The 20,175-nt window shown below is 33.5% G+C and overlaps 1 protein-coding gene across 1 annotated transcript in view; it reads left to right on the top strand.

Moving 5' to 3' along the window:
• CCDC172 (coiled-coil domain containing 172) overlaps window positions 1–20,175 on the top strand; it is a 53,891-nt gene that overhangs the window by 16,082 nt on the left and 17,634 nt on the right. Inside the window, exons 3-6 of the mRNA XM_002917528.1 lie at window positions 7,693–7,809; window positions 8,941–9,106; window positions 18,389–18,490; window positions 18,850–18,952. Of these exons, the coding sequence (XP_002917574.1) occupies window positions 7,693–7,809; window positions 8,941–9,106; window positions 18,389–18,490; window positions 18,850–18,952 (488 nt within the window). The remainder of the gene's footprint in view (window positions 1–7,692; window positions 7,810–8,940; window positions 9,107–18,388; window positions 18,491–18,849; window positions 18,953–20,175) is intronic.

Genomic DNA, 20,175 nt, shown 5'->3' on the forward strand with positions numbered 1-20,175 from the left:
TTTTTAAGATAAAGTCCTAGAAATCAAATTGCTCTATCAATAGTTATATACTGTTAAGGCTTTTGATAATTTCCAAATTGTCCTCCAGAAAAGTTGTTCCAGTTTATTTTCCTACAATTTCACCACTCATATAATTGAAATTATCAGTTCTTTTGGCAAATATAAGAAAAAGTGGCATCTTTTTATAGTTTTAATTTGAACTTTTTGTTTACTTAAATTTTAATTTTTTTCATTGATTGCTAATATTTATTATGTGTTTTACCAATTCATATCCTTTCTTTATATTTTTCTTATTGACATCTAGCTTTTATATGTTACAGATACTACCCTTTCTTTGTCATTTGTTGCAGATTTTATTATTTGTAGCTTGGTTTTTTATGACGTATTTTATCTAGTCAAAGTTTAGAATGTTTGTGTTGCTAGTATTTTTAGTATTTTTCTTAATTTGTTTGTCCCTGAAATCCATCTCAGGCTTGGGAAAGCCTACCCCACTCTAAGATTTTAAACAGTGTGTTTTTCCAGTACTTTTCCAGTGTTTTTTATTTTTTCTTTAATATCTTAAATAAAAATGACTCTTCCTCTGTTTTTGCCTGGGCAAATGTCACATGATCTTCATTGACCAAAAGCACCATCTTTATGATACAGTAATGCATATATATTTGTTTCTAGATAGTCTATACCCTTCTATTAATCTGTCTGTTTTGGCACCGGTATCATATTTACTTAATTACATTAGCTTCTAAATATCTTTGATTCTCTGGGAGGATAGTTTCTTTTTTAGAATTTTCCTGATTCTTTTCAGGTTTTTTGTTATTCTAGATAAATTTAAAATCATTTTGTCAAATTCTAACAAACAAAACAAAATTATTGGGGTTTTAATTCAGACTATACTACATTTATGTGATAATTTGGGAAAAATTGATGTATTTCCATCTCTGAATCTTAGCATTCAAGGACAAAGCATATCTTCCTATTTATTTGGATCTTTTATGTTCTTCAGTAGAGTTTTTTTATTTTTTTCCATAGGTCTCAGGTATTTTTTTAAGCTTATTTGTGTTTTCTTTATTTGGTTGCTGTTATGAATGAGATCTTTTCCATGCTTTTTTCTATTTATTGTTGGTAACTAGAAAAGATACTTAGCTTTTGGTATTTATTTGGTACTAACCTTTTTACTGAATTCTTTTTTTATTTCTTACAGTTTTTCAGTAGATTTATGTGGATTTACTAGGTATGTAACAATAGCATTTGCCTAAACAAATGAAAGAGAGTTGTGTACTAGTTTTTTTGATAATTGTATCTCTTATTCCTTTTTCTTGCCATATTGCGTTAATAAGAACTTTCAGAACAAACTTAAATAGCAGTGGTGTTATCTGGCATCCTAATAACCTTCAATGAAAAGATGAGAGATGAGCAAAGACTTGACTAAGGTAAAGGAATGAACCAGGGGGTATCTGGGAAAAGAGATTTCAGGCAGAGAGAACAGCCCGTACAAAGGTCATTAAGTAGGGAGTGCACCTGGTATGTCCGAGGAATAAAAAGGAGGCCAATGTGGCTGGAGAAAGTAAATGAAGAGGAGAGTAGTAGAAGATAAGGTTGGACAGTGAATAAGGGAGTGCAGATCAAGAAAAGTCTTATGAGCCATTGTAAGGATTAATATTTCCTGATATTGAAGCTTCCTGTATTAGGATTCCTGTGTCATAGTGAGTTTTCCTTTAAGTACTACATCTGGGTGTTACACACAGCTGATATATTGTGAATGCTACATCTGAGACTAATGATGTACTGTATGTTGGCTAATTGAATTTTTTTTTTTAAAGATTTTATTATTTATTCGACAGAGATAGAGACAGCCAGTGAGAGAGGGAACACAAGCAGGGAGAGTGGGAGAGGAAGAAGCAGGCTCATAGTGGAGGAGCCTGATGTGGGGCTCGATCCCATAACGCTGGGATCACGCCCTGAGCCGAAGGCAGACGCCTAACCGCTGTGCCACCCAGGCGCCCTGGCTAATTGAATTTGAATTAAAAAAGAAATATATTTATAAAAAATAGATCTTTTTCTTTTACAAAACCTTAATATCTGTTGTTGATACAACATTCATTGATGTACTCTAGCATTTAAAATGTCTTTTATTATAGTCATAACACATTCTTTCCCCCAATTGCCATGAGCTTACAAATGTGAAATCTACATAACTTTCTTATGTAAAGTTGCCTGTGCTGTTGGGTAGATCATTTAATCAGCAAAATGTCAGTTCCTAAAGTCTGAGAATATTTTAAACAACAGCAACCACAACAAAGAGTAGCTTTGTACTTTGCTTACTTGGACCTAAACATTAATTTAGAATCCTCAGTCATTTTCAGTTTTCAAGTTCTTCTGGTAGAAAAATACCAAAGGCACCCAGGCAGCAAGAGTAGTGAAGAGTCACAAATCATGGCTATGCTGAAAACTGACCTAGTTGACCAGATAAGTCAGCTCACTGGGAAAACTATAAGCTCTGTTGAAAAATCAAATATCCCAAGAGGAATAAAACAGGGAAAGAAAAAAAATCTTTATTGCTGAGGGAAGCAGAATTAACCAGAGTGTTGGCACTGCTATAAATTAAAATTTTCCAAAACAGCAATATTTTCTGACAAAGCTTGGCTATTTGATTCTAGAATATAACTTTAAGGCTGCATGCAAATATTTTCTCTTAGTTTGTAGTCAGAGGAAGAAGAGAGATGAGAAAGAAATTTGTATTACTACTTCTAGGAACCTTCTACCCTTTTGGTTGTCATAGCCCCTTGCTATAGGGTAACTTAGGATATAGAGTTAGTAGTCTCTAAAATGTTGATTTATTGAAAGATGTCCAAGCTACCATGCATATAAGATTAGTGCCTCAATTCAAACCTGACTGAGAAAGATGTGTTCAAAAATATTTTGGTAGGTGGTTCAAGATGGCAGCATAGGAATATCTGAACTCATCTCCCACGTACACACCAAATCTACAGCTATGTATGGAAAAATTCTCTCTGAAAAAGACCTGAAAACTGGCTGAAAAATTCATCCACAACAAAGGATAACAAACGGGGCCACACTGAGATGGGTGGGAGAGGCAGAGATGTAGTCTCACCAGAACCCCTTCTTACCTTTGCACAGCAACCCATAATTAGGAGGGAGCTCACAAATATGGAGCTTCTCCCTGAGAAACATACCAACGTCAGGCACACCTACCCTTGAGACTTACATGGAAGAAATGAACCCTCAAAACGTCTGGCTTTGAAAATCAGTGGTGCTTGTTACATCCATGAGATCCAAAGGGCTGTAGGGAACTAAGGTTCTGCTCTTAAAGGACTCGTGTGGAATCATTTGCCCCAGAACTAGTACAAAAACAGGAGTTTGAAAAGCACCTAGACTATGTATATGTGAAGGAGAAATGTATTTCCTAATCTTAAAGCATCTGCCAGAGGGACAGGGGCCTGTTGGGACTCTCTCTAGAGAGGGAGGCACAGGTGGGTGCCATTTTTGCGCTCTTCCTCCACCTTGTGCCATTTTGCTGGCTTGCTAGAACCGTTTTTGCACTCTCCCTTTGTCTTGCTAGCGCTGGCACATGCGCACAGTCAGCACTCTCCAGCTGCCCTGCTAACACCAGTGGATGTGCCCCACCCCTGAACTCTCCCACTGCCTTATTAAAGCTGGCGGGCATGCACAAAAAAAAATCTGATTTAAAAATGGGTAGAGTATCTGAATAAATATTTTTCCAAAGAAGACATACAGATGGCGAACAGGCACATGGAAATATGCTCAACATTACTAATTGTCAGGGAAATGCAAATCAATACCCCAATGTGATATCACCTCATATCTGTTAAGATGATTATAATCAAAAAGACAAGAAATAACAAGTGTTGGCAAGAATGTGGTGAAAAGGGAACCCTCTTGTGCTGTTGGTAGGAATGCAAATGGGGCAACTACTATGGAAAATGGTACAGAATTTCCTCAAAAAATTAAAAACAGAACTACCATATGATCCAGCAATTCCACTTCTGAGTATTTATCCAAAGAAAATGGGAGCACTAATTCGAAAAGATAAGTGTACCCTATGTTCATTGCAGCACTATTTATGGTAGCCAAGATATGGAAACAACCTGAGTATCCATCAGTGGATGAATGGATAAAGAAGAGGTAGGTAAATATATAATGGAATACTGCCACTCAGCCATAAAAAATGAAATCTTGCCATTTTCAATAAGATGGATGGACTTTGAGGGTATTATGCCAAGTGAAATAAATCAGATAAAGACAAATACCATATAATTTCACTTATATGTGGAATCTAAAAAAACAAAACATACAAACAAAGGAAAACCAAAATAATAGATACAGAGAATAGATTGGTGGTTACCAGTGGAGAAGAGTTTGGGGTTGGGCAAAATGGGTGCAGAGGATCAAAGGCTACAATCTTCCAGTTATAAAATAAGTAAGTCCTCAGGTCATAATACATAGCGTGGTGACCATAGTCAGTGATATTGAAAGTTGCTAAGAGAATAAATCTTAGAAAGTTCTCCTTACAAGAAAAAAAAAAGATTTTATAACTTTGGTGACAAATGGTAGCTAGACTTGCTGTGGTAATCATTTGGCAGAGTATGTAAATATCAAATCATTTTGTTGTACACTCAAAACTAATATGTTATGTGTCAATTTTAACCTTAGTTAAAATTATTTTTAAGTCTCAGTTTTACGTTTCTTCTAATATCTTTTCAATTCTGATCCCCACCCATCATTTTTATGACAAAAGAGATGTTTCTGATGATAATTTATTCTGTGAAATGACCTTGTCTTGTGATCATAACAATATGTTTGGGGTTATGTCTGGAAGTATTTTCCTAAATTTTACACATCAGTAGGTCTGGTTTTCAAACACAAGAGTGTGAAAAATAGCTTAAGGAATTGGTTCTGATAAGAGAAAGAACAAAAGGAATAATGAGAAACACATTCTGCAAATAGGTGGCCATGAAAAGCTATTTCACTTTTTAAGAGTAACAACTTACACTTGGCAGAGAGGAGCTGGGAAGATCCAAAAAGTCTTTGTCCTTTCAGTTTCCTTAAAATATGAAAGAACCCTATTAATAATAGACCCATGTAGCTTCTGCAACCCTAACTTACTGCTGTCTTCACCATGTGAATCATCGTATTGTGGGCATCTGCTCTTTTTAACCTTACTGACTTGAGATTTCTCAAACTCCTGCCTCTTTTTCTATTCTTTTCCCTTTACCTGCCAAGTCCGTTTTTTATTAAATGTGTCCATCACAGATCCTAAGTGAATTTAAAAATTAGTGTTACTGTAATTTTTCTGTAGTTATTGACCCTGGAACTTTTCTGGTTGATTTAAAGAGGAAAATGTGGAAATAAAAGACAAAGAATATAAGACAGAAAATGGGAATGATGAGGAGATGCAGGCCAATAATAATAAAAACAACAACAACAAAGAAGCAGAAAAGACCTCAAAATGATAATTCCCCATAGAAGTTTAGGGGAAGAGGAAAATTATAGATATACCTTTCTTATAAAGCTTTTGAGTAGCTCTGTACTTTTCATTTGGCATATATAGGTTTCATTTTTCAGATTATGGTAAAATATTCCAGTTAAATGACAACTTGTCTAATAGCTCTCTTTAATAATTATTTTCTTTTTTAGGAAAGAGGACATGAGTTCAGTGGTAATTTTAGGTCTTTGTTGGTGATAGCTGGAATGGGACACCTTAATTTTTTATTTCTTACCATAAGGCTTTTCTGAACCTGAATAATAAATTTGGTTATGTTTTATTTAAAAATTTCTTAGCCTGATAAGTACTGTTTTCTTCATTTTTGGGTTTTGATATAGGTCTTTCACATAGATCAGTGGTGGGAACAATTAGAATTCAGTAATTTTGATTCATACGTGACATGCCTTATTGGTTTAAACCAAATTTATCCAGCTCAATATTTGGTCTCAAAGGAGTTTGCAAGCATTCATGGTTGCTGTCCAGAATAGCAACTCTGAGAGCTAGGTATATACTGCAAGCAACCTTCTCTCATTGAGTTCTGGTAATTTTTCTCTCAAACTTATATACTTTCATCTTCTGCTTTTATCAGAGACTAAAGTCCCTTTTAGTTCCAGAAGTATCTCTATTACTTTGAAATAGTTCTAGTTCTAATTTAGGAGAAAGGAAGTCAGAAGAGCTGGATTTTAGTCCTGGGTTTGCCCATAATTAATTATATAATCTTTGTTAAGGAATTTCACTTTTCCAGAACTCATTTTATGCTCATTTATATAATAAATAATAAATAGCTCTGAAGTATTTTCTTATTCTAAAAAATGTGATAGAATTCATGATCATACTCTTGTTTGCTGTTGTTAACCATTTTCTATATGATTTCATAAATCTGGCCATATGTGTTCTAATTTCTGTCGTCTTAGACAGTAAAATAATTAACTGCCCCATTCTTCCTTCCCCCAACTTGAAAAGAATTTTCTGAGTTTCTTTGGTCATGAAAATTGCATCTTTCATCATTCTCTGTTGATGTCTTTCTCAAGATAGAGTTGATGAGAACAGCACCAAGTACTGAAGGTGTGAGCAGATGTGCCATGGTATTATATATATATATATGTATGCAAGACCGTATTTTCTGTTTTATTTCCATTACTTTTTTTCTGTTACTTTTTTAATGCCAACATTTCCAGGACTCTTTAGCCATATCATTTCAAAATATCTTTCAGGCCAACCCTTTGCCTCTGGACTAGACTATTCTTAAGCTCTTTACTATTCAATATCTTTTGGGACAGAGATTTCACACCCTGTCTCTCACCTTCAGGAAGTTCTTATGGCTAACATAAATCTTGCTTTCTGCAATTTAAATTGAACTTATTTCCTTTTTCTTTTCACTGTGGAGATGGGAACAGCCCCAAACTAAAAGTGATGCTTTCTTATGAGGGCCAGTACTGAATATAGAGGAAAGATTATTCCCAGTCTGGCATCAATTTTAGCTTTTATATATTAAAGCTTCCTGACTTTTCATTTCAATATTCGTGGTCTCAGGAGATGCTACTCTTTATGGCCCAAATGAAATAATGGTTACATATCCAATATTAATGTTTATTATGTCTTTTGCTAACTAGAACCAAATGAGGTACTAAAATAAAAAATGAGTTCTCAAAAGCATTTGAGGACTTTAGCAGATTTGTGTTTTTTTTAGTATAACTATAGCCATGGGACTGGGTTTTTGCCTATGGTTTGTAGATTTTATCTCATTTTATTAATCATACTGTATACATGTTTAATTCATCTATATCTTCCTTATAAGTGATGAGAATAGGAACTTGTTCTTTAACACATGCTGTCTTGAAGCAGAGTGTAATATGTGTAGTCAAAAAGCTTTTGATACCTAGGCTAAGAAATGTGTTAGGTATTGTAAAGAAAAAGGAAAACACATTTTCTGCCAGTGAGGGGCCTATAGTCTTATTGGGGGAAAAACTATAAAACTTGTGATGATAGAACACTTATAAAATAATATATGATAGTGCATATAAAGCAAGATGTTTAATGTGAATTTTATTTTGCATTTAAGGTTAGTACAGAAAATATCTTATACTATGCAGATATATTCTGTTAGCTAAGGTACCCTAAAATGTTTAACTAATTGTTTCATTCTGATTTCTTTTTTTTTCAATTTAAAGGTTCAGCAGTTTTCTGAAAAAACCTTCCTCTTACAGCTTTGGAAAATTCATGAAAATGCCTTAGAAAGACAGTGCAGTGAAATTACAAGCCAGAGGAATATGCTTCTCCAAACCTTTGTAAGCCTCCAGCCACTTAGAAATATCTATTTCACTAACTGTATTGAAAAGTATTTAAATATACTTAGGTGTACTTTTAGAAAATTATCTGTATGCATATTGGCAGATAGTCCTGTTCAAATATGGAAAAGTATTAAGTGCTATTTAAAACCAGTTGGTAGGGTAATATAGTTTGAAAGAATTCTATTGGCAGGGATGCAATATAGAAATTATTTGCAATTGTAATAAGCATTAAACAACCCAGTGAAACTGATTTGAATTGCTCAGGCTTTGAGACCTTGGTTTTAATGCTTTTGAAAGGCAGAGAGGTTCACACTTTAGGCATATTCATGGATCTTGGTGAAGTGATAGATTTTGTTTATCTTTTTATCTTAAGTCAGAACCAACAGACTCAGTAGTTTTAAATGACAGAGCCAGTTTAGGAATGTGACTTATAATTAATTGACATTTCAAAGAAAATACAGTTTAAAATATTAAAAATATTTATCTGAAGTCAGAACCAACAGACTTTGTGCTTATGCATGACATGGCCAGTTTCTTGTTCACAATTAGTTGATATTTCTTAGAAAAAATAGAAAAATACAGTTATATTTAGGTTCTATCATTGCTCAGAGTTTTGGGAAATTCTTATTTCTTCTTCATATTGATGTTTCATAAAATGTAAACTATCTTATAGCACTGAATTGGAAATAAATATATAATTTTACCTCCTTTGTATCTTAAAAGATTTCCTTGGATTTCTTTGTTTTTTCTATAGCAGTAATTCCTTTGAGTAATTCCTTTGGACATTTAATATTTTACTCAATTTTATATTGCAATGACAAAATGGCAGCTATGGCTGTAAGTTTAATACATAAATAAACACAGATATAATGATAAGTAGTAGAATTTCTATCTCAATACTCCCAAAACATTAAGGATGAAACTTTCATGTGGAAATAGTTGGTTATTAGTATGTAATAACTTCACTTTTTTATTAATATTGCTGGGGGAATAACACATTTTTGTGATAACACCAGGAAGTATAATTTTATATTTTTGTTGTTAATAATTCCAAATGATTGCATTTTAAATCACCAGAGAAAAATTACAATTAACACCTGTATTTAATCTTTTGTTTCTGTTTTTCAGGGGGCTACAAAGAAAAAAGTAACAGAGGAGGAAGAAAAATTTATTAAGGAAATTACAGACTTCAATAATGAGTATGAAGTAACAAAGAAAAGAAAGCTTTTGATAAAAGAAAATGTCAAGATGGAAATATCTGACTTAGAAAACCAGGCAAACATTTTGAAGAGAGGTATGAGTATATAGTCCCACCTCATTTATCTGTCATCAATGAAAATAACTTATTTTGAACAAATGAATTTTCCAGAAATTTAACATTTTCATAAGTAAATTGGCTATTCCATAGCTATTCTTTTACCTTTATCTTAATTATCCTAATGGAAATGTATCTTTTATTGTGAACAGTCTCAAGTTCTTTAGTAGTAGGTGTGACATGAGCATTTAGTCATTCATTCAATAAACAAATATCTATTACTCTCTGGTATGTGATAGGCATTGTTCTAGGTCATGGGAATATAAAACTAAAAAGTGGAGGAATCAAATATGTAAGCAGATATTTATAGTACAATGTGATAGAAGCTATAATAGGGGTAGGACTGGTGCAATGATCCCCATTTTACCATCAGTACAATTTAAACTAGGAAACAAGGTTACACAGTGGGGTGGGGAAAATTTCATTTCAGGAACCCTAGCCTGCAGGTTATTGCAATCTGTGATAAGATCCTGAACTAAAGAAATTGCCAAAGAGAAGAGAGGGCATATTAAAGAGATTTTTAAGAATAATGATAGGACTTTATCACTGATTAATGTGAATAAAAATAGAGAAAGTGAGGGATGAATTATAGTTTTCATATGTCAGAGATTGGGTAGAATATGGTACCAGGAGGAAGAGCAGAGGTAGAGAAGCCTGTTGGAACTATAGCCTTTTCTAGACAAAATGATTGAGTTTTATTTCAGGTATTTTTAGTAGGAGATGTCTATGGAATATACAGGGGAAGATGCCCAGGTGGCAGGGGAAGATTTGGTTGTGAAGCTGGTAGGAGAGTTCAGAGCTAGAGCATTAGGTTTGGGACTGAATCCAGAGGAGTTGGTGACATCATTCAGAGAAAACGTGTAGAAGGAACATAGATGAGGAGCAAAAACCAAAACCAGAAACTGGGAAAGCATTACATTTAGGGAAAGAAAGAAAAAGAATGGGACAGAGTAGTCAAAGAGGGCAAGAGGAGAATCAGCAGAGAGTAATATTTTAGAAACCAAAAGAAATATGTTTTCCTCAAATTAGTGGAAAACAAAATATGATATTAATTTGACAATCAGAAGATGTCAAGTGCAGTAGCATAGAGTAGTGCAGTAGAACAAGACTGGTAGTAATAGATTGGAGTCAGTGGGAGTTGAGGAAGTAGAGAATGAAAACATAAATGATATTAAATGGAAATTAGTTTTTAATGGAAGCCTTTCTAAAATGTACTGTTACTTTGATGCCTTTAGTAAATGGTGAATAATAAAAACATTTAACTTTTTTATTGACTTGGAGCTATCAGTATGAATAATTTATTGTTTTGCTTTGCATATGACAACTGCTATTTTAAGTATTATTCATCAGGCTTATACTATATAATGACCACCATCCTAAAGATTATGAATGCTAATGTCATGTTAATTTCATTTAAATCTTAATTTTACCATTTAATAGTTGTGTGATTTGGGGAAAGATGCTAAACTTTTCTTTGGTTCAGTTTCCCCATCTGTAAAGTTGGGGGTTAGTTGTAATGACCTTTACAAAGGTAGTTGTGAGGATTCAATGAAATAATGCTGAAGTACATAGAATGCTGCCTGCAACATAATTAAGCCCTCAAAAAATGTGGGGATTATACTTTTTAGTCTCATTTCATAGATGAAGGAAATAAGGTTCTCAGAGATAAATTACTTTGGCTAGAGAGTGTAGGACAGAGGCACGCAATCTGGAAAGCTTTAAAAAATATTATATGCTTGAATCTCATTCAAGACTTATTGAATCAGAATCTGTGGGAGAGGATAGGGAACATAACTTTTTAAAAAATCCCTTAGGTGATATTGATGTGTATTTTCAATAACAAGTTAGAATACAAAGTTACATAGGTACATACTTTAAAACTAACTTTCTGCAAAAAGTCATAGATATCACCACTTCAATCCAACTTAGTATTAGAAATTTTAGCCAAATCAATTAGGCAAGAAAAAGAAATAAAAACATCTACATTGGAAAGGAAAAAGTAAAATTGTCTCTGTCCCCAGATGATACGCTCTTATATATAGAACACCTAAGGATACCACAAAAAAACCCTGCTAGAACTAATAAATAAATGTAGCAAAGTTGCAGTATACAAAATCAACACACAAAAATAAGTTGCATTTCTATGTATGGGCAATAATTAGTGATTCAAAGAGGAAAAAATTTTTTAAATTCCATTTATAACAGTATCAAAAAGAATAAAATACTTAGGAATAAACTTAACCAAGGAGGTAAAAGACTTATACATTGAAAACTATATAAAACGTTGCTCAAAGAAATTAAAGAACACCCATGTAAGTGGAAAGACATCCCATGTTCATGGATTGGAAAACTTATTATTGTTAAGATGACATTATTACCCAAAATGATGTACAGATTCAGTGTAATCTCTATCAAAATCTTAACAGCATTGAGAAAACCCATCCCAAAATTCATATGAAATCCCAAAGGATCCCAAAGAGCCAAAACTATCTTGAAAAAGAAGAACAAAGTTGGAGGACTCACACGTCCTGATTTCAAAACTTACTAAAATGCCAAAGTAATCAAAACAGTGTGGTACTAGAATAAGGACAGACATATAGAAAATCAGGATAGAATAGAGAGCTCAAATATAAACCCTCATGTATGTGGTCAAATGATTTTTTTATAAGAGTGCCAAGACTATTCAATGGGAAAGGATAGTCTTTTCAAAAAATGGAGCTGGGAAAACTGCATACCACATACAAAAAAATGAAGTTGGACCCTTATCTTACACGATATACAAAAATTAGCTAAAAACAGATGAAAGTCTTAAACTTAAGAAGTAAATAAAGCTCTTAGAAGAAATCATATAGGAAACACTTCATATTAGATTTGGAGATGATTTCTTGGATATCAAAAACACAGGCAACAAAAGAAAAAATAGGTAAATTGTATTTCATTAAAATTAAGATCTTTTGTATATCAAAGGACACTGTCAAGACAGTAAAAACACAGCTCACAGAAAGAATGTGTTGTGTTTTTTATGGAAGAAAATATTTGCAAATCATATCTTTGATAAGGGATTAATATCCAGAGTATTTTTTAAGTAGTCTCTGCACCCAGTGGAGGGCTTCAACTCACAACCCCAAGATCAAGAGTCATATGCTCTACCAACTGAGCCAGCCAGGTGCTTCTAATGTCCAGAATATATGAAGAACTACAACTCAACACCAAAAAAATAACTCAGTTAAAAAATGGACAAAGGACTTGAATAAACATTTCTCCAAAGATATGGCCAATAAGCACATGAAAAGGTGTTCCACATCAGTAGTCATTGGAGAAATGGAAACCAAAACCACAAAGAGAGGGCACCTGGGTCGCTCAGTTGGTTAAGCATCTGCTCAGGTCATGATCCCGGAGTCCCAGGATTAAGCCCCACATCTGGTCCCTGCTCAGTGGAACGTCTGCTTCTCCCTCAGCCCCTCACTCTGCTCATGCTCTCTCTCTCTCTCTCTCTCTCTCTTTCTCTCAAATAAAATAAAATCTAAATAAAATATAACCCGCAAAGAAATACCACTTCACACCCATTAGAATGGCTATTATCAAAAAAAATCCAAAGTCTCCACAACATGACATTCACAATGTTCAGGATGTAATCCAAAATTACTTGACCCCTGAAGAATTGGTGAAATGTGACCTGGTGTCAAAAGAAAACCATGAGATGCCAAAAACACAGTGATCTAGATATTGGAATTATCAAATACCTTATAGCAGCTATTATTGAGCTATGCTCAGTGAGTTAAGGAAGATACACTTGCAAAAGATGAAAAGATAGTTAATCTCAGTGGAGAAATAGAAAGTGTAAAAAAAAAAAGAAAAAATATATTAGAACTGAAAAATACATTATCTGAAATAAAAATGTCACTGAATGAGCTTAATACCAGAATGGAACTGATAGAAGAGCCCATGAACATGAAGATAGATCAATAGAAATTATTCAATCTGAAAAAGAGAGGAAAAATTTTTTAAAAATTAAATGAAACAAAAAATTAGAAACTTAGGGACCTGGGGAACAATTTTAAAAGGTCTAACATTCAAGGAACTGGAGTCTTTGAAGGAAAAGAAAGAGAATTGACAGAAAATATATTTCAAGAAATCATGGCAGAAAATTTCTTAAATTTTCTAAAAGACATTAATTTGCAGATTCAAGATCAGCAAACCCAAATAGGAAAAATTCGAAAAAATCCATGCCTAGCCACTTAATAATAGTCAAACTATTAAAAAGCCAAAGAGAGAGAGAAAATCTTGAAAACAGGCAACAATAACCTTAATGACTATGCACCTGTCACTAGAAATTATAAAGTCAAGAAGACAGTGGAATAACATCTTGGAGGTGTTGAAAGAAAATTGTCCATATCCAGTGAGAATATCCTTCAAAAATTAAGTTTAAAAAAGACATTTTCAGATAAAAATTAAGGGAATCCATTGCCATCATGCCTGAATGACAAATTCTAAAGGAACTCCTCCATGTAGAAGCAAAATGATAACAGAGAGAAACTTGGATCGTGTTTAATGAAACAAAATAAACAGAGATGGCAAATATGTGGATATTTATAAATACCTATTTTTTCTCTTAACTTTAAAAGATAGCTATGATTGATTAAAGCAAATAATATATTGTCTTGTGGAATTTATAATGTATGCAGAGGCAATTTGTATATGCATACCATATGCATATATGACAGCTATCACATCAAGGACTGGAAAAGAGGATTGGTAAATGGATCTATACAATCCTATATAACTCTTAGAAAACCAGGAATAGAAGGGAACTTTCTCGACCAGATAAAGAACTTGTTTGAAAAGTCTACAGCTAATATTACACTTAATGGTGAAATATTGGATACTAATATTATTCGAAATGGTGATGTATTAAATACTTTCCCCACAAAGATTGAGAATAAGGCAAGGATGCCCATTCTTATCACTTCCATTCAGTACAGCTCTGGATGTTCTAGCCATTTTAGCCATTTCAATGAGACAAAATAAAATTGCCTCTATTTATAGATTACATGACTGTTTACATAGAAAATTATAAGGAATTTACAAAACAATTACTAAAATAGTAAGTCAATATGGTAAGGTTATAGGATACAAGGTATATATTTAAAAATCAGTTGAGGGGCACCTGGGTGGTTCAGTCGGTTAAGTGTCTGACCCTTGATTTTGGCTCAGGTCATGATCTCAGGTCTGCCCGGCATGGAGCTTGCTTAAGATTCTCTCTTTCCCTTTCCCTGTACCCCTCCCCCACCAACTCTCTTTCTCTAAAGAAAAAAAAAAAATCAGTTGAATTCTTATATACTAACAGCAAACAATAGAAAAATGGAATAAAAATACCATTTAAACATCATCAAAAAACAAAATAGAAACAAATTTAACAAAAGACATGAGGGACTTCTGCGCTGTAAACTACAGAGCATTGCTGAGAGAAATTAAGAAGACCTAAATAAATAGATCTATCATATTCATGAATTAGAAAATTCAATTTTGTTAATAGGTCAGTCCTCTTCAAATTGATCATAGGTTCAACAGAATCTCAGTAAAAATCCCATTAAGTTTTATTAAGCCTTGACAAGCTGATTCTAATACTTATATGGAAATGTAAATCACTTAGAACAGCCAACATTTTTTAAAAGTACAAAATTTAGGGATTTATACTCCCTGATTTAAAATTTGGCTAAAAAGCTATAGTAATCAAGATAATGTGTCCCTGGCTTAAAAATAGGCATATAGGTACCACTGGAATGAAAGAGTCCGGAAATAGTCTTATACATGTAGGGTCAATTGATTGTCAACAAAGCAAGGCATTCATAAATAGCAAGGCAATTCAGTGTGGAAAGGAAAGTCTTTTCAGTAAATGGTGCTGGAACAATTGGACATCCCTTGCAAAATGATGATTCTTAAATATTTCTTCACACCATAGTAAACATTAACTCAGAATGGACATATACCTAAACATTAAAGCTAACATCATGAAACTCCCAGAAGAAAACATAATAGGAAATCTTGGCCATCTTGGAGTAGGCAATGATTTCTTAGATGGGACACAGAAACATGAACCGTAAAAGAAAAAAAATACATTGTATTTCAAGTAAATTAAAAAAAAAACTATTAAGAAAATCAAAGACAAACCACAGACTTGGAGAAAATATTTCCAATATATATATCTGCTAGTGTACTGTTATCTAGAATATAATGAACCCTTACATCTTAATAATAAGAAACAACAAAACTGATTCTAAAAGGGGAAAAAGATTTGAACTTCACAAAAGGGCATATACTGATGACCAGTGAACATATGAAAAGATACTCAATATCTTTAGTCATCAGGAAAATATAAATTAAAACCACAATGTAATATACTGTACATGCATTTAATTAAATAAAAACATTGGTCATATCAAGTATTGGCAAGAATGTGGAGCATCTGAAATTCATATGGTAGTGATGGGAATATAAACTTAATGGTACATTAATTGTTTGGAAATTGTTTTGCAGTTTCTTAAAACATCAAACATACATTTACCATATGACCCAGCCATTCTACAACTGGATACACCAGAGAAGTGAAACTCTAGGGTCCACACTAAGTTTTTAGTAACTTCATTCACAGTAGCCAAAAACTGAACATAACTTAAATGTCCATTAAGAGGTAAATGGCTAAAAAAAATTGGTGTGCCCATGCAGTGAAATACTCAGAGATAAAAAATAACAAATCTGCTCACACACAGCATGGATGCATCTCAAAATGATATGGTGACTGAAAGAAGCTAGACACAAATAAAACATACTACATACAGTGCAAACTGTGTGTGACAGCAAGCAGGCAGGTGACAAGAAGTGGACCAGTGGTTGCCTGGGTCAGAACGAATGAATTGCAAAGGGGCAGAGGAAGCTTTTGGGATTGATAGAAATACACAGTTTCTTGACTGTGGTGGTGCTTTCACGAGTGTATGTGAAAGCCAAAACTCATTGAATTGTGTGTTGTTAAGTGGATGTACTTTATGTTAAATTATTCCTCAAAAAAAGTGGTAAAGAAGAAAGTCCTTGAGACCACAAATACTGTAGGAGCCCTCTATTTTGTATCATTTCTTCCAGAAATATGGATTTATTTTAATAGATTTGCTTCCATAGTACCTAGTACTGTTGGTCTTTGTACTTTCACAAAACCCATCCGTCTGAATGTATATAATAACATTTTCATATGAAACTTTAAACTCTGTAATGGCAGGACTTTGTTTTGTTTAATGCTCTGTCTCCAGTAGTATGAAAGAGATAATTATGAATCGATGACTGCTTCAAAAGGAGAAGTATAAAATGAGGTGAAAACATATAATAAGGAAACTTAACCTGGACTAGGAGTGAAGGAAGATCTCCCCTAACAAGTGACCTTCAGACTGAGGTCCGAGGGGGTGATAGGAATTAACCAAATGGCAGATTTGAGTATAAATGTCAGAAAGTTGGGTATAAAAGTCAAGAGCTCCGAGGGAGATTTGGGCTGGAACTGTTAAATTCGGGAGTCACCCAAGAAAAATATATTGAAAGAAGATAATAGGACCCTGAGGAATACCAGGATTTTCAAAGCAAGAAGAAGAAAAAGGCCAGTGAAGAGTGTGAAAGGTAGGCAGGACACATTACTGTGTGAGATGGAGATCACCTTTGGGAGAGTGTTTGAGGGAGTGATCAGCCCATGTTAAATTCTGCCAAATTGTCAACCACGAAGACTAAGAAGCAGTCATAGGAGGTCCCTCATGATCTTTAGGGAAAGCAACAGATAGAGGTAGGAAGTGAGGAAAGGCAGAGGCCAGGTTGTAATGGGTTGAGCAGTGAGAGCAGAAGAAATGGTGATCATAAGCGCCCACAAGGCCTTGAAGTGAAGTTTCTCTGGATGACGAAGTTCAGTAGCCCAGGGGGATATGAGGTCAGGGGAGGGCTTTTAGTGGGTCATGTATTATACTTTTTTCATTTCTGTCTTTTGAGACAGGAGATATTTGAACATATTAAATGATGATGAATCAGAGCCCATGGAGAAGTAGAGTTGAAAATTCAAGAGAGAAGTAAAGTTCCCAGAGAAGATAGGAAATGGTGCACAGGTGGAGGGACTGGTTGTGATTTCAGAAAACAAAACAAAATAAGAATAAAAATCAGGAAACAACCTACATGACCATCAATGGAGGCCTCTAATTGTCTGAGTATATATCCCTCTATACTTTTGTGACTATATTTGGGTGGTAAAATCTACTAATAAAACTGCTAGGTCAGAGGAAAATATTAAGAGACTTAATGCCAAATTAGACTCCTTAAAGCACTGAATTAATTAATTTTCCTACCAACTCTATAGGAGAGTGACTGTTTTCTTGTATTTTAGCCTATACCATTGCCAATCTAGGCATTAACACTGACTTTAATCTTTGCCAATCTGACAAGCAAAAATACTATTTTTATTGTTGACTTAATTCACATTTCTTTGATTTTGCATTATGTTGAATTTACTTCTCTGAATTTATTGATCACTTAAATTTCTTTTTATTTTCCTGTGAACAATCTGTTCATATTCTTTGTTCATCTTTCTACATTTTCGTTCTTACTGATTTATATGAGTTCTTTGTAAATTAAGGAAGTTAGCTAGTTATTTAGTGTCATGTGTTACAAATTTTGTGTCCTAATTTATTGTTTACCTTTTGAAAAATTAGGAGATGAATCTTAAGAGATGAATTAGAGTTTGTTGTGGGGATAAAGAGAGGAAAGATATTCTAGGTAGAAGCAGCAAAATCAGCAGTATTGTAGAAGTTTGCAGCCATAGAGAGTACTGTGCAATGTCATTTTAAATATGCTTTACTTATGAAGGATGAAGTTTTCTTATTATCTCATTGGGAAGCTTGTTTTACTAAGTGATGTTACATTATTTTGAATTCTCTCTAGGTAGTCTAACCATCAAGTAACTAATTCTTCTGTACCTCATTGTTGCTTAATGAATCCTGGCTAGTTTATTAGAAACAGTTTCTAGATGGCCAAAGGAAGCCTGTTTGGACTTAAAATTGACCGTATGAATTACTTTTAAGCCTTTTGGCTAAGATCAAGTATAATTTTGTTCTTACCAGTTTAAAGTTGACCATGTGCTGCTTAAATGTTTACTACACACAAAATAAGTTAATTGCTGACATATTCAAGGCAAAGCCTAACTGGTTAAAATATGGCTTTTATTTGTCTATTTGTTTCTAGAAGTGAAGTCAATGGAACATGATAGTGGCCAGTTACGTGAACTTCAAAAACAAAAGAGTGAATTAGCACAAGAATTACTTACTGTGCAGAGAAAACTTAAAGGTATTATCTTTATGAGCTAGTTTATTTTGCTGATGAATATAGTTACAAACACATAACAGGGTCATATTATTCTTTCAAATTGTACTAACCTATTGAAATACAGTGTTATTATTGGTATAAAGCAGAAATAGGCAGAACACTAAAATAAACAGTGTTAAGTCTGGTATTTTTAATGTCATGAATTTTGTCAAGATCTTTTTTGTGCCTTTAATTGCTATATTAAAGTAGAAAAATAAGAATCATGAGTGCATACATTTTATATAAAGCACCAAAAATTAGAGTATTGTTCTTATGAATGAATAAAGTTAACTCTTATGTTTATTTTTTTAAAGAATGTAAGCATTTTCTTAATTGTTTAGTTTTTGAAGATAAAAAGAATGAAGCAATTTGTACTACCAAATACCTAGAGGCAGAAAAAGTAAAAATCAATGAAAAGCCTCAAAATGATGCTGAATGCTTAAGGTAAGAATTCCCTATTATATTTTGGTATAAAATCTGGTAATTTTTCAAGTTGTCAAAGAGATTTCAGCATAAAGCTAACTGTGTAGGTTGTTTATTTTTTAAGTTCCAGATGAAGATGTTAACTCCTTTTCTGTGTATTGTGAAATGTGCTAATGAGAAAACGCTTCACTGGCTAAAAAGTGCTACATGTAAGTTTCACAGTGCGTTGGGTTGGTAATACTGAAATCAGTTTTTTCTTTTACCTCATGGACTCAGTGTTATTCACATTCCAATAGATTAAAACAAAGTATTGGTTCCACAACTCTCCTTTCTGTTATTCCTAACTTTTTTTTAAAAGATTGACTGATTGATTTAAGAGAGAGAGACAACATAGAGAGGCAGAGAGGGGGAGAAGCAGACTGCCCACCAACCAGGGAGTCCAATGTGAGCCTCGATTCCAGGAGTCTGGGATCCTGACCTGAGCGGAAGGCAGACACTTAACCAACTGAGACACCCAGGCGCCCCCTAACTTTGTTTTTAATGATTGAAATTGTTTATCGTTTTAGATTTCAGGGGGAAAAAATCACAACTTACTATTTTACTTGAAATTTATTACTATTTGTTTTATGCTGAAAGAATGAAATGTATTTTCTGTATGGGATGTTGAGCTGCTTTTTATGTATTTGGATAATGAAAGAAGGGCTGGTGTTTGAAACAACGTAGTCATACACACAAGGAGAAAACCTTCAGTTTGTTAATTTTACTATTGTTTATTAATAATTCAATGTTATATTTGCTGGCTTTATTTCAAAGAAGTTCATCTACATTCTGGGCTAAATATAAGGAATGAAGCCTCATTACTGAATCTATGAGAAGCAAATGAAGCCTTCTTTTACATAAATCATATAGAAATATGTCCACTAGAGCTGAACAAATGCTTCATATTAACAGTGTATTGCCTTAGGCCATAATTTTAGTAGATTGTGAGAAAATATTTGCAATTTAATTTTATGTTAAGTTTTATAAGCATGAAATATCAATCTCTTGGGTGATATGTGTGATGCAGAATGAGTTTCTGTAATGACAATCTGCTCATTGATTTTTTTACACTTTTAAAAATGATAATGCCCACTGGTATCATTATGGTTAGTAGTATAACAGCTTCTGATGTGAACTCCAGTTTTGTGGGTTTATCACTCAGTCGTAAAAATTTGCCCTGGGTTAAAATTAAACACACAAAGTCT

Source organism: Ailuropoda melanoleuca, chromosome 6, assembly GCF_002007445.2.
Source record: "Ailuropoda melanoleuca isolate Jingjing chromosome 6, ASM200744v2, whole genome shotgun sequence".
Classification (NCBI taxonomy): Eukaryota; Metazoa; Chordata; class Mammalia; order Carnivora; family Ursidae; genus Ailuropoda; species Ailuropoda melanoleuca.